Source organism: Nematostella vectensis, chromosome 8 (assembly GCF_932526225.1).
Source record: "Nematostella vectensis chromosome 8, jaNemVect1.1, whole genome shotgun sequence".
Lineage (NCBI taxonomy): Eukaryota > Metazoa > Cnidaria > Anthozoa > Actiniaria > Edwardsiidae > Nematostella > Nematostella vectensis.
The window spans coordinates 10,463,592-10,476,711 of record NC_064041.1 but is presented as its reverse complement, the minus strand read 5'-3'; the positions used below and the strand labels follow the sequence as shown (position 1 = coordinate 10,476,711).

The 13,120-nt window shown below is 40.3% G+C and overlaps 2 protein-coding genes across 7 annotated transcripts in view; one reads left to right on the top strand and one right to left on the bottom strand.

The window, feature by feature from the left end:
• Positions 1–13,120, top strand: part of LOC5503909 — a 31,466-nt gene that overhangs the window by 6,555 nt on the left and 11,791 nt on the right. For 2 of the 4 annotated variants that reach the window (XM_048731168.1, XM_048731166.1), the window contains 2 exons: positions 124–164; positions 7,690–7,905. The exons of 1 other annotated variant lie outside the window; for it this stretch is intronic. In XM_048731168.1, coding sequence (XP_048587125.1) covers positions 124–164; positions 7,690–7,786 — 138 coding nt within the window. In that variant the 3' untranslated portion in view covers positions 7,787–7,905. Of the gene's footprint in view, positions 1–123; positions 1,471–7,689; positions 7,906–13,120 lie in introns of those variants that run through there. One more of the 4 variants, XM_048731164.1, reaches the window with a different exon arrangement.
• Positions 1,070–12,836, bottom strand: LOC125570125. 3 transcript variants are annotated; one of them, XM_048731156.1, is made up of 8 exons: positions 12,175–12,303; positions 10,979–11,028; positions 10,678–10,877; positions 9,145–10,425; positions 7,947–8,249; positions 6,414–6,740; positions 4,992–5,276; positions 2,106–3,006 (listed from the first exon to the last, which is right to left on the bottom strand). In XM_048731156.1, exons 4-8 carry the CDS (start codon positions 10,391–10,393, stop codon positions 2,921–2,923), a joined length of 2,250 nt encoding a protein of 749 aa, XP_048587113.1. In that variant the 5' UTR covers positions 10,394–10,425; positions 10,678–10,877; positions 10,979–11,028; positions 12,175–12,303; the 3' UTR covers positions 2,106–2,920. The 3 variants fall into 3 exon arrangements, with proteins under 3 accessions (XP_048587112.1, XP_048587113.1, XP_048587111.1); XM_048731155.1 differs by lacking the exon at positions 10,979–11,028 and having other exon boundaries at positions 1,070–2,121; positions 12,175–12,835; XM_048731154.1 differs by lacking the exon at positions 10,979–11,028 and having other exon boundaries at positions 12,175–12,836.

The following is a 13,120-nucleotide window of genomic DNA, read 5'->3' as shown; positions in this document are numbered from 1 at the left end:
AGTTAAAATTAGTTGTTAGCGTATTGTCAGAGCCTTAGCCCCCCAGAAAGTTCAAATCCACCTGCCTGTTACGAGGTTTAACTTTTGATGCGTGTCTCATGTTTTATTTCGCTTTATTTTCAGGATTCTTTATTTTTCTTGCCTTCTCTACGAACAAGAGAACAGTAAGTTTATTCAGAGGAAAATTCGGGAGAGAAAAATCATCAGAAAAATCGATTTCCCGCCCGACGCAACAAACAGAAGTCTAAGAGAGAAGCTCTTCGTTATAATACTCGACAGAAGCAATAGATCTGTTGCGGACTAGTGTGGTGTATTTACTTGGGAATGTCTGCACTGAAGAACCCCGTCATGATCACCTCACTATGTTTTGGTTAATCAGAATTCGCGTTAAAAGTCAGATTACAGTGTATGCAGTTCTTGCAAAGAACAACACAAAGTTAAATATAGTTATTTCGTTCTTGTTCCAAAAAGTTTTTAACTTAATGAAAAACAAAACAGATTTCAGGATTTAGAACCTTTAATTTAGTCAAATGGAGTAACCTACAAAGATGGAAACGAGTCAATACGAATCTAATTTTATTGCCTTATAAATGAATGCAATTGATCGAGCTACAAAGTTGAACTTTTAACGACCATTGCATGAACTAACAAATTATACTGTGATACTGTATTTCATACCTATTCTACTTACATTATGTATATCATGATTATAAAAATCCACATTTTTATCACAGTAGCACTCAACACCCGAAGTGGGTAAAATCTCGTGAAAGAATTACCTGGTAACTAATATGCGTTTCCAACGCATATTAATTCATTGTTTTCAAATACTTTTATATAAAAACGTTTAGTAAAATAAAGTAAAAAAAAATATCGAATCATTCAATCACTAAAGATCACTAAAAACGAAATATTTTCTCAAGAGAATATGATTAAATCGTACACTTCTGATTGTCTAGGCCCCGTCCACACGTATCCAGAAATTTGTGAAAACACGAAATCTTTTTTACGAATCGGGCTCTCGTCCACACGTATCCAGCATAATTTCCGTCCGTATCCGGAAATTTTTGAAAACGCTCTCCAGAGTGGAATTTTTTTTATCCGATACGAACACGTATACATGTGGACGGTCGTATCCGGAAAAATAAGAGCCAGATTCATAAAAAAGAAATTTGCGTTTTCACAAATTTCCGGATACGTGTGTACGGCTAAAAACGATTCGAATACGCTGCGTGTGGACGCGGAAACTTTCGCATCGGCAAAAAAATATTTGCGGGAAAAAAATTCCGGATTCGCAATGCGCAACCTTATCGTACTATGTAATGATAACATCTAAACACGGTCCCACTAGTCTACTGGTGTACCAATATTGGCATTGTATCATCCAGTGGGACGCAAAATGCTATATGTATTATTATTATCTAAGAATGAGATTTTCCTAACGATTATAAAAGCTCTTATTCAACACAACCACAAAATGAATGAAACCAAATAGACATCATAACAATACCTTTGTCTTGAGTGATTCGATCACTAGGAGCGTACAACAATACCATTATCTTGAGTGAGCCCATCACTAGGAGCGTACAACAATACCATTGTCTTGAGTGATCCGATCACTAGGAGCGTACAACAATACCATTACCTTGAGTGATCCGATCACTAGGAGCGTACAGCTGTATCATTGTCTTGAGTGATCCCATCACAAGGAGCGTACAACGTATCATTATGTTGAGTGAGCCCATCACTAGGGGCGTACAACTGTATCATGGTCTGGAGTGATCCAATCACTAGGAGCGTACAACTGTATCATTGTCTTGCGTGAGCCCATCACTAGGAGCGTACAACTATATCATTGTCTTGAGTGATCCAATCACTAGGAGCGTACAACTGTACCATTGTCTTGCGTGATCCAATCACTAGAAGCGTACAACTGTACCATTGTCTTGAGTGCCTTTCCAGGGTCTGACTTTTTCTGGATCTTAACAGAGGTAGCCCAGGCTTACTGTGGGAGCTAGAGACTGTATGGACGAATGAGTTGTATGATAATCTGGTTCATTTTTCATTCCAGGCCCTCAACTTCTAGCCCAGCTTTTTTTAGAATATTTTTCACCTCACCATCTGGAATAAAACGGAATAAAACAATGTTTGAAGATTTAGTGACAACCCTTTGTCTAAGATAATTATTAGGGCCTCTTTACTAAAATAACAATCAGGGGCGTATATAGACAGATTTTCTTAGTTAAGCCGGCTACTTAAAATATAGGGGGAGGGGGGGGGGTTCGTAGGGAAGAGACTATACTCTACATTAAACGAAAATACGGAACAATTGTCGGTTTATTAAACTTTTGTCACGATATACCCTAGATATAAAGTGATCATCACTACCTCATTTTACCTTGAAAAAACATCACAAAAACGAATAAGTGTTGTTTTCCGTGAGTGACTATTGAAGTTTCAAAAACTTTACTGATAAAATCGAATTTAGTACATTACAAGTAGGTCGTGATTTATCGATATAACACTGCTTTTTCATACACAATCTTATGATATATAACGCTTCTAGTTATGTGTCAACTTATTCAAATGCCAATCGGCGGGGTTTCTTGAGGGAACTCCTTGACAGTCAGTGTTTATTTCCCTGTCCCTGTAACAGTGGAGCAGAGCAAGACCCGAAAGTGCGCAGCTTCGTTTTTCTCTTCATTTCTTCTCTGACCGCCTCGTTATCACCTAGGCATTCTTCGAACGCCAACAAGCGCGAAAAATCAAAAGCATATGCAATCTGCTGCACTGTGTTCAGCATATTTCGGACAAGGGACTCCTACAAGCATGGCCAAGCTCAGAGTGTGCTTTACAATGAACCTACTCTGCCTGTGGCAGACGTTGCCTGCATCCTGCTCTCGGCATGTTGGCGGCTCCGTCAGCCTAGCACGCACATGGAGGTTTTGATTCCTATTTCAAGAGTGGCCAAGAATTTATCAGCTACGGCCTGTCCGGTTGTAAGTTCTGCAGGAACAAAACCGAGAAACTCTTCACGTACCTTTACTGAATTGTCTCCATTTCGCTGCAAAAAGCGAACACAAATAAGGATCTCCTCTATTGTATTGTAGAGCTGTTGGTGGCCTCATCAGCGAGAAATGCAAAAAAGGGGGCGTTGTTGCAAATATCTACTAGTATCCCTGGCGAAGTATACTTTAACAAGCTGTTATTTGGGCCTTTCAAGTGACTCTCAAGAATAGTTCAGTCTTGGCGCGAAAGTGTAGCAAGGCCATGAAATTGCTCCTTTCTTCAGTGCGCCCTTTAAGTGGGAGGTTTTGTTGCCCTAACAACAAAATGGTTTCGATGATTTTCTTTAGAATATGACTATTCCTTTCGATGGTCTCTTCTACTTGAGTCGACAACCGGCTGTAGATATCTTTTAAACTACTAAGTTTTGAGACCGAGGTTGATTATGAATCTTGAGAATTCTTCCGATATTTCCTCAGTCCGATAGACCCTAGAGTTTTAGGCCAAAGTTCCAACTTGATTGCTCACTTCCACACAAAACAGCACGCAGAAGGCACAGGAAACTGAATCTTTGCTAACAGAATACCCCAGCCATTTATAAGAGGAAATCCAGGATGGGTTGAATTTTCTTTCATCTTCTAGATGTTGCTAGGAACTTGAAATTATGGCTATATTGCCATTCCTTCTGTAAATAGTTCTGCCGAACGTCATCTCTTCGTAAAAATCATATTTAATTTAGGCTTTGTATATACGAAGGCAGATACTTGTTATCGGTACTAGAATATTTCTCTACATTATAAGATTGTTCAGGCAAAAGCTCCGTCGGCGACGAAACGCCCCCATTCTTTCTCGAAAAGAAATGATCTATTTTACGAGACAAACGTGCCGCCTGCAAACCGGGAAGAAAACTACTGACATACTGATGTATCGCGATCGCGAAGCCGAATTTTCAAAACAACGATTAGTTACATTATTCTGAGCGAATCAGATAATTGCCCTGTTTCGCCTTGTGCAGTTGCCTGGCTTTCTGTCGCGACACTGTCGGGTTTTGTCTGGAGGGAAGCCAGGCAAGTGCACAAGGCTCAGCATGGTTTTATTTACTAGATGAAACAGAAAAGCCCAGAACAAATTGTGTTTTCATAACGCGGCTTCGCGATACACTGAATCGGCATATAATCTTGAAAACGAAAGGATTTAATTTTTTTTTTCTTGTTGCGGGATTTAAAAAATTCTTCCTGATTTAATAAAATTGTCCCTAGATACCCCCCTGACAATGGAAACTCACAGTTGGGGGTAATAAAGTTGAATTGGATCGAGTCTGAACCCTAATAACCGTATGATATAATAATAACCATCATAGTGATAATACTTTAACAACAATTAAGCAAAAAAAGGCATATCCCTTGTCTTTGGCCCCCGAATGATCCCCCGAATTATTTTCCGCCGTGCTCGGATGCTCGCGCAATTTTTTTCGCCTAAAAATGCTCGGTCTCGCATAAAAAACGGGGTGCTCGCAAGTGCTCGCAAAAGACCATCGGGGGCCCTTTGTCTGTCTAGGTTTTTACAAACACGCAGGGGAGGTGGGAGAATAAAAGCATAATAAAAGTATATAACAGATAAAAGTCGGTCGAGTGAGTGTTGCGTTGTGTTACTTGCTGTCAAAAGCGTGTTGGTACTGTTTTTTACAGACACGGTCATTTGAAGCTCTCGACCAATCAGCGCGCGAGATACACTTGTGTTATTTTATAATAGTAATTCATTATATGTTATCATTCGAAGTGGTCTAAAATTTATAGAATAACAATGTTGAATAACAATAAAACGGTAATGATGATGATGATGATGATGATTTGATAATATCAGGGCCTGATAATATCTGATAACAACAATAATGAGTCATTTGGAAATGTGGAATAAAAATGTTACATAAAAATGATAATGATGATAGTGATAATAGTATCAAAATTGTTATCAACATACTTTACCTTCCATCTGAGAGGCAATGAGATCAAGACAATCTCTTCGCTTCATTTTCGCCAGCTGAATAACTAACTGGGCCACCGTGAAGGTTTTTGGCTTGGCTGATCTCAGCCAAACAAACATTGCCTCCGTCACTCCTATCTCACGGGATGGGATTGGCTTGATGCAAGAGATGTCATCGTCGCACAGTCCAAGATTTTCGGCAACTGTTCTCCATTCTCCTGCGTCCAGATAATCCTCCAGATCATCCATCACTTCCTTATTTGGCAGGTGCTTTATCGGTAGATCTTCTAAATATAGAAAATAGGATAATTAACAAATAGATCTGTGCGTCTGTCCTCTAATAGATGAAAAGATGACGTCACAGCGTGTCATGAACAAAAAAGTACGCAACGAGACGCAGTCGAGTCTGTGCATCTGTGCTTCTATTAGAGGACAGACGCACAAAAAATGATATATTTGTTTTATACAACAATAAAAATGTCTTCTTACGTTACAATCTAGTTTTGGGGGAGCGCGCGCGCATGCCCGAAAATAGATAAAAGTAAGTTATAACTTTTAATTTAAATGTGTATTTCTTCTCCAGGAATTCCGAATTTCACCATCCCCACCTCTAAGTGTTTCCACCACCTGAAAATGGGGGGTTTGTATTTTCTGAAATCCACAAATGAAAATATCTTAACGGTGAAAACAGTAAAACAAAGGGAAATCATTGTTTTCAAGGAGTTCCTTGGCAAGGGCAGTTTTGTGTATTTTTTTGGTGCAACTTTTAAACCCTCAACCATAAAAATGAGATATATTTGTTTTATACAACAATAAAAATGTCTTCTCACGTTACAATCTAGTTTTGGGGGAGAGCGCGCGCATGTTGACATGGACCCTTGACCAAACAGAGCGCCCGAAAATAGATAAAAGTAATTTTTAACTTTTAATCTAAATGTGTGATTCCAGAAAAGAACGTTATTTCTTCTTCCGGAATTCCGAATTTCTCCATTCCCACCTCTAAGAATTTTAACCCCCTGAAAATGGGGTTTGTATTTCCTGAAATCCACCAATTGAAAATATCAACGTTGAAAACAGTAAAACAAAGGGAGATCATTGTTTTCAAGGAGTTCCTTGGCATAAGGGCAGTTTTGTGTTTTTTTGTTGTTGTTGCAACTTCTAAACTCTAAAGCTCTTGTCCCTAGGTGTCCCTCGGCTGCGCGGCAAAATTGTTTTACTTCATCTTTTGATTTCCCGCTTCTCCCTTTCGAGCGCCAGTTTCAAGAACATCTGCTATTCCAATCCGAATTAGTTGAGCTGACCGAGAGTAACCTGGGGACTAGGCTAGAAATGCGGAGGATGCAAAGGCATCTTTGGGACCCAGGGTACCGCGGTCAACGTGAGTAAGGGGTAGGGTGGTCAGCAGTCAGAACAACTCAACTTACGCTTTAGATTTTTCAGCTTGTCTACGAGGGCTGTCGGTGCATTCTTTTCGTTAAAAAGTTTAACAAGCGATTCAACAGTCAGTGAAGGCTTACGCACTGGAATGAAATGTTCTATCATTTCTCTGGTTGGACTTTTATAACTATCTGGGCGAGATAGTTGCTTTGTGTAGGATCTAGGAACTCCAAGCTGAGAAGAGAGATTCTTCCAGTTTTGGGGACCTTTGTCAAGTTCCAGACTCAACTGACCGATCACTTTGCCATGAGAGTCTAGTAGATCCGCCATCTCTGTCTCGTCTGTAATTTGGCTTCCACCATCTTTAGGCTTAGCTGTAATAAAACATTCAAATAATATCTAGATTTAGGCTCCGGAGCCAGCATGCATTCAATTTGAGCCTGTGCAAATAGCGAATGGCAATCACTGCTTATAGGTATAATTATTTGCAGGAATCAGGATAACAAGCAATCTGATCTCATAAAGTTATTCACATTTTCCAATATTCATTCGAAATTTGACGATTCCTATGGTATATTTTGATAGCAGAACATATTTTTAAATAGCTTGTATATACATTTTTGTTGTTGTTTATTAGAAAAGGCTTCCATTGGGTGTTAAGTGAGGATGTTTGAAGCAAATACGGCATTTTTTATTATTATTCTCTTCAGAATTTAAGGTGTCTTGCTTATAAATTTGCGATAGAGTTGGCTTAAAAGTGTTTGGGGGGAAGGGGGTGGATGCTTGGCCTAAAAAAAGACATAACTCTTAGGATGATAGCTGCTTTCAAAGTCTTTTTTACTGTCGGCCACTCAGCGTTCCCACTTTTATAAGAAGAGGGGATGAAGTCTAAGATACCGCTGACTAGGTGCAGCGGTGTTTGACTTTGACGGGCTGTATAAAACTCAAAATAGGGGGAGGTATCTGTTTTCAGTCTGTTTTTTGCAAATTCAACTAAAAAATAGTCAGGAGTCAATGGGTTAATAGTTAAAGCCGCATTGTCACCTGTTTACTTCCGGAGGTGCGACGGAAACCTCAACCGTTAAAAGACAAAAGAATCTATTAGACCAAGATATTTAACAGGCCATTCGCTCTAAATTATCAATCACAACCTCAAAGAAACTTCCAAAAGACACACTGCTTTCAATATTTTGAAATATTTTTCGCGTTTTCCGTTAAAAAGGAGATTGTTACGTAATCGACCGGGAGTAAACTGGTGACAATGCGGCTTTAAATCGTAGTTATTCTATTTAAGAAATAAATCTTCTTTGTTTGCCTCCAAAGTGCTTGGAAACTGTTTAGCAGAATTCGAGAGCAGATCTGTGGAGCACGACACCGAATATCTCGGGCATGTCTATGCTCGTCATCACACGACCCATGAAAGTGCACCAATTGGACCAATCAGCAGGCTGCTTTGAATAGCATACCTACTGTAGCAGACCACTGTAATTGGCTTAGCGCTATTGTGGCAACCCTACATTACAGGTAAAACTAATAAAATAAAAAATAAAATAAAATATGAATAAGGTATCCCACCTCACCTGATTTTGCATGTTCAAGTACATTAAATGCAGCAATGTTTTTAATATCTTCGAGGGCTTTTGATAGATCTTTGACCTTCAGATCTGGCTGGATTGTGGCCAATATCTCAAATAGCTTCTCCGAGCGACTGCTTATTGATGCTCGTGTGAACGTCTCACGCTGCTCTCCGTCTATTCCCAAGAGTTTGGCTAGCTGAAGGCCACTTTCAATACCATAGTGGTATTCGGTATCCAGCAAGTGAGACAGATCTTTGTCAAAAGTATGTGATGGTGATTCTGCCCACAGGGTTTGAATGTCGTCTCCTGAATAAAGCAAATTCTCGTTTTCAGCATACTTCATCCTTTGTGATACAGATATTGTACATTGTACTTCAACCTACTTTATAAATGTAGGTCAAAGTAAAGTGGTTTTCAAAAACCCGTGAAATACTTTTTAGTTTATTTAGTGCTAATGCACTGTAATGTCTTTTTTCTCTTTTGCTCTGGCTTGACATTTTGTTGCACGGGATTTTGAAAACCACTCTACTATACAACCTAATATAACTAATATAACTAATCGTCGCCTAGGCGTGTCTATACATAATCCTGTTGGCTGCACCCATGGAGCTATGTGACCACGGGGAAGGGGGGGGGGACTCTCCAGAAAAGTAGACGAGGTTGATCGTTACATCTTTTAGGGTATAAAATTTCGACCAACTGCCATCCCTTAGGGCGTGTTGAAGGATTTTTCCGGTTTTGCCATCTCTTAGGGTATAAAATTCGGCCAACTGCTATTCCCGAGGGGGCGTTTTAGGATTTTTTCCGATTCTGCCATCTCTTAAGGTTAAAAATTTCTTCGACCACACTCAATTTGTCATCTTAGAGGTAAGAATTTTTGTTGACCACGCCCAAAGTGCCCTCCTTAAGGGTTAAAATCGATTTTGGCAAGTGGGCATTCTCCGCAAAAAGAAACTTTAAACAGTTTGTGTTCCTAAAGGCTAAAATAACATTTTTAGTTTGTTTTTTGTTCAGCAAAGCAAAACATGAATATACCATTACACACCAAACCATATTAATTCTATATCCTAAATCACCGCTAATCACCACAGGAATCTCTACCCTTTAAAAGAAGCCCAAAGTGTATCGAGGAAGGACGTTTTTTATCCTATGGGGGGAAGGGGTGTGAATATTTTCTAGAATCAGACTAGATATACCTCACCGCTTCTTATCTTTCTTCTTGAAGATCCAGCTGTTTCGACCAGGGGCAAGATTGGTTGTGGGTAGATTTCAGACAGGAGTGGGTCTGGTTGATGAGGGGCTGTATCTACCAGGTCTGGCAAGGATAAATATGTACTCTTTGTCTCATCATTTCCTTTGATTTCATTTCCTTTCCATTTTGGCCTGGCTCCCGGGTCATTGCTGTTTAGACCAGATGGTAAAAGATGGGACCTAGCTCCAAATGAGCTGCCAAACCCAGAGTCATGTTTATTTGTTATTGCTTCACTTCCACTTCTTGGGACACCCCTGGTATCATCTCCACTTTCTGTTGTCTCAGACTCACTTCCTGTACTACATTCCTCATTTCCTGTTGCACCATCTTCACTACCTGCAATATCCCCCTCACTTCCTATAACATCCCTTTTACTTCCTGTTACATCCTCAGTTCCTGTTCCACCACCTTCAATTTTTGTTACATCCCTCTCACTTCTTGTTACATCCTCTCGACTTCCTGTTGCACCATCTCCATTTCCTATAGCACCACCTCCACTTTCTGTTGCAACACCTCCACTTCCTGTAACACCAACTCCATTTCCTGTTGCAATATCTCCAATTCCTTCTTTATTCCCTATACTTCCTGTTGCACCCCCTACACCTCCTAAATCTCCACTACCTGTAATGTCATGTTTATTTCCTATTACAGAACCTCCACTTTCTGCTATATCCTCCTCACTTCCTGTTACATCCTCACTTCCTGTTCCACCACCTTCAATTTTCCTTACATTTCTTTCACTTCCTGTTACATCCCCTCGCATTGCAGTTGCACCACCTCCACTTCCTGTAAAACCATCCCCATTTCTTGTAGCACCACCTCCACTTCCTGTAACACCATCCCCATTTCTTGTAGCACCACCTCCACTTCCTGTAACACCATCTCCATTTCCTGTAGCACAATCTCCATTTTCTTTAGCACCACCTCTACTTTCTGTAACACCACCACCACTTGTTGTTGCACCACCTTCACTTCCTGTTTTTTTGGTCATAAGTGGCCCTGCAATTTGCAGTTGCTCATTTTGCTTTCTGGAGCTGTGAGCTGGCTTTGTATTTCTATGTTGCATGCCTTCTTCATCATTAGTTGCTGGATTTGGGGGAAATTCATTATGAATGTCATCTTGTTGAGCTGATGTGGAGTATCCACTGACCAATAGGTCACCACATGTTGAGCTTGCTGTACCATTTTCTTGCACCATTGAGGCAGAGGAATACTTTTTCTTTATGATGACTTTGAAAAAAGAAATCAAATAGGATAAGTAAGGCAAATGTGCCTTTTCCCTGAAGGGTGCCCTCAAACTTTTCTGGAAGGTCTACCCAAACAAAGAAAATTGAGTAACACAATGCAAGGTAGTCTTGTTCCATGCCACCCTGTGCTTTATCAATACATCACCATTAGTACAAGAGTATCATCACTTAACCCAGAAAAATATCTATGTTCAAATCCAGATAAACAATTTGCATTACAGTATAAATACTCTACCAGATGGCTGAAACTGTAGCTCTTTTTGATGACAACGCAGAGATCCAACCAGTTTGCCTTTCTTGTCAGTTACAATGGCACCAAGCAGATTGATATTGACAGGTACATCTTTTTCAGAAGTGTATGTTTGATCACCATCAACAACTACACAGGGCAGGAAGGCAGCACTTTCTTTATTTTGTTCTAGCAGAAGTGATAGCCTAACATAGAAAACAACCTTTTAGTTCCTAGCAAGGAGTTTTTGCATTTGCACCCACAACCAATATTAACCAGGGTGTTAATCAGCAGAGACTAAACTTACCCAAAGCAGGGTGAAGCCAGGGGTTGGCCTCTAGGGGCCCTGGCCCCCTTCTAGTGTCCAAAAATACAGTAAATGTATGAGACATTATATAAAATTCAGGAGAAAATGCCTTGAAAGGGCCTTTTAGCTCCCCTCCTATCAAAAATCCTGGCTACGCCACTGCAAAGCATATAGTCACCACACCTTAAACCCCACAAAATTTTAAGGCTTCAGAGTTTTTTTGGGGGAAGGGGTAGGGTATATTCATTTTTGGGGGAGAGAGGTAGGGTATATTCATTTTTTGGGGAGAGGGGATTCATTTTTTGGGGGAGAGGGGTAGGGTATATTCATTTTTGGGGGTAAAGGGGTGCATGCATTTGCCGTACAGAAAGCTCTAGAACAGAAATCCATTTTATAGATCTTAAGTGGGCGTTAGATAAATTGCGCTACGCAAGGGAATTATTATTTTAATTATTTTAATAGAAAATAGGCAAAATGATGATTCTCTATAGAATTATTTTTTGGAAGCGATAAAAATTGCAAAAAAGTGAGAGATCTGCTGCTCAACCCAGGAGAGTGGGGGAATGGGTCCAAAATCTTGAGACTCCCGCCTAATGCAAGAGTTGACAGGTACGAGCAGTACGAGTCGCTCACACACGGATGGGAGGCTTTTGTGAGGAATGGATGGTTATTTTTGTGCAACTTTTCTGAAAAATATTAGAAGGGGAGTATTGCTTGTGTATAGTACTGTGTGTATTGCTTGTTTGTACAACAGCATTTACTAGGAAGTGTAAATGCAAAATAAATGCATTGATAAAAAATGGTGCAAGGGAATGGTACTCCAAACCCAACATGTACTTATTTCCCCACACTCAGAGAAACTTATCCCTCAAACAACCGCCCACCCCCCCCCCCCCCTTCCCCTGCCACCAAATGCATTGATAAAAAATGGAGCAAGGGAATGGTACTCCAAACCCAACATGTACTTATTTCCCCACACTCAGAGGAACTTATCCCTTAAACAACCACCCCTCCCCCCCTTTCCCTGCCCCGCCCTCACCAAAACACAAACACACCACCACTTCAGAAAACAGGCTTCTTTTATCCCCCAATAAATCAAAGATTAAGAAGAGTTTACGTGAGAACACATGTAACTTACTGCAGGTCGATTCCTACTAGGACGTAAAAAATCTTAGAGACCAAGTCAAAAACTTTACCTTTTGTTTGCAAAAGGAACGTAGCCTTCGTCTTCACTCGCCTTATCGATGTCTGAAGATGATGATGTCTTGGCGGGTTTCGCTTCTTGAAGTACATAACAACATAACGAAGAGCCATCGGAGCTGAAATCATTCTTCACCTCTAAAGCACTCGAGAAATTCACCGGCCTATCGCACAGTATGCATGACTTGCTAAAGTAACCATGCCGCTGGTACTTTTCCAAACTTATAAGCAACAATCCTGAAATTTCTCGCACATAGTCCTGCAACAAATTTTCGCCGGCTTCAACTGATGGCACAAAATCAATTATTTCACGCAAGTCCTTGGTGGTCTTGACTCCATGTTTAGCCTCGGTTGAGCCAATATCAACCAATATGGTATAAACGGAGGTTTCTGAGGTTTTCTTTAGAGCGTTAAGGACTAGACGCGGTGTTAAAACATCGCTTGTGGTCACTAGATAAAACACGGTACTGTTACCAAATTTCTGTGAAAGTGCTTTTGACTTTATGATCCATCCGCTCCCGAGGGAATAAAGACTTCCCGCTTCTCGGAATCTGCAGAAAGCACTCAGATCTAATGCCATCCCCGCGTTTGAAAGAAAGATAACTTAATTTAACGTGAACATATGCGAACCAAGCACCAAAGCGGAAGTGTGATTCCCGGAATCTCCCGCCAGAGTGCTAAAAATAACTATTACACAAATACGTCACTCAGTTCCACATACAACAAGGTTTTTTGTGTTTTTTTTTCCCCCTTATCCTTGTTTATCAAATCTGGGATCGCAAGAAGACTGAAAATAACCCCTGTTATTCTTCTACTTTGTATATTTTATTTCTTTTCTCTTTTTAGTGGATGAGATAATAGCCACTTTGTTAACATAGTTCATTGCGCTCTAACCAGGTTGCCTTTGCCATGTTTAACCGGGAGAAAGCGGGGTCTATACAA

Coding starts and splice junctions, on each gene's coding strand:
- LOC125570125 (XM_048731154.1), bottom strand. CDS start 12,758: ATGGCATTAGATCTGAGTGCTTTCTGCAGATTCCGAGAAGCGGGAAGT. Junction 6,741..7,946: donor ACTTGAACATGCAAAATCAG/GTGAGGTGGGAT, acceptor GTTTTATTACAG/CTAAGCCTAAAGATGGTGGA. Junction 5,277..6,413: donor CAAGCTGAAAAATCTAAAGC/GTAAGTTGAGTT, acceptor TTCTATATTTAG/AAGATCTACCGATAAAGCAC.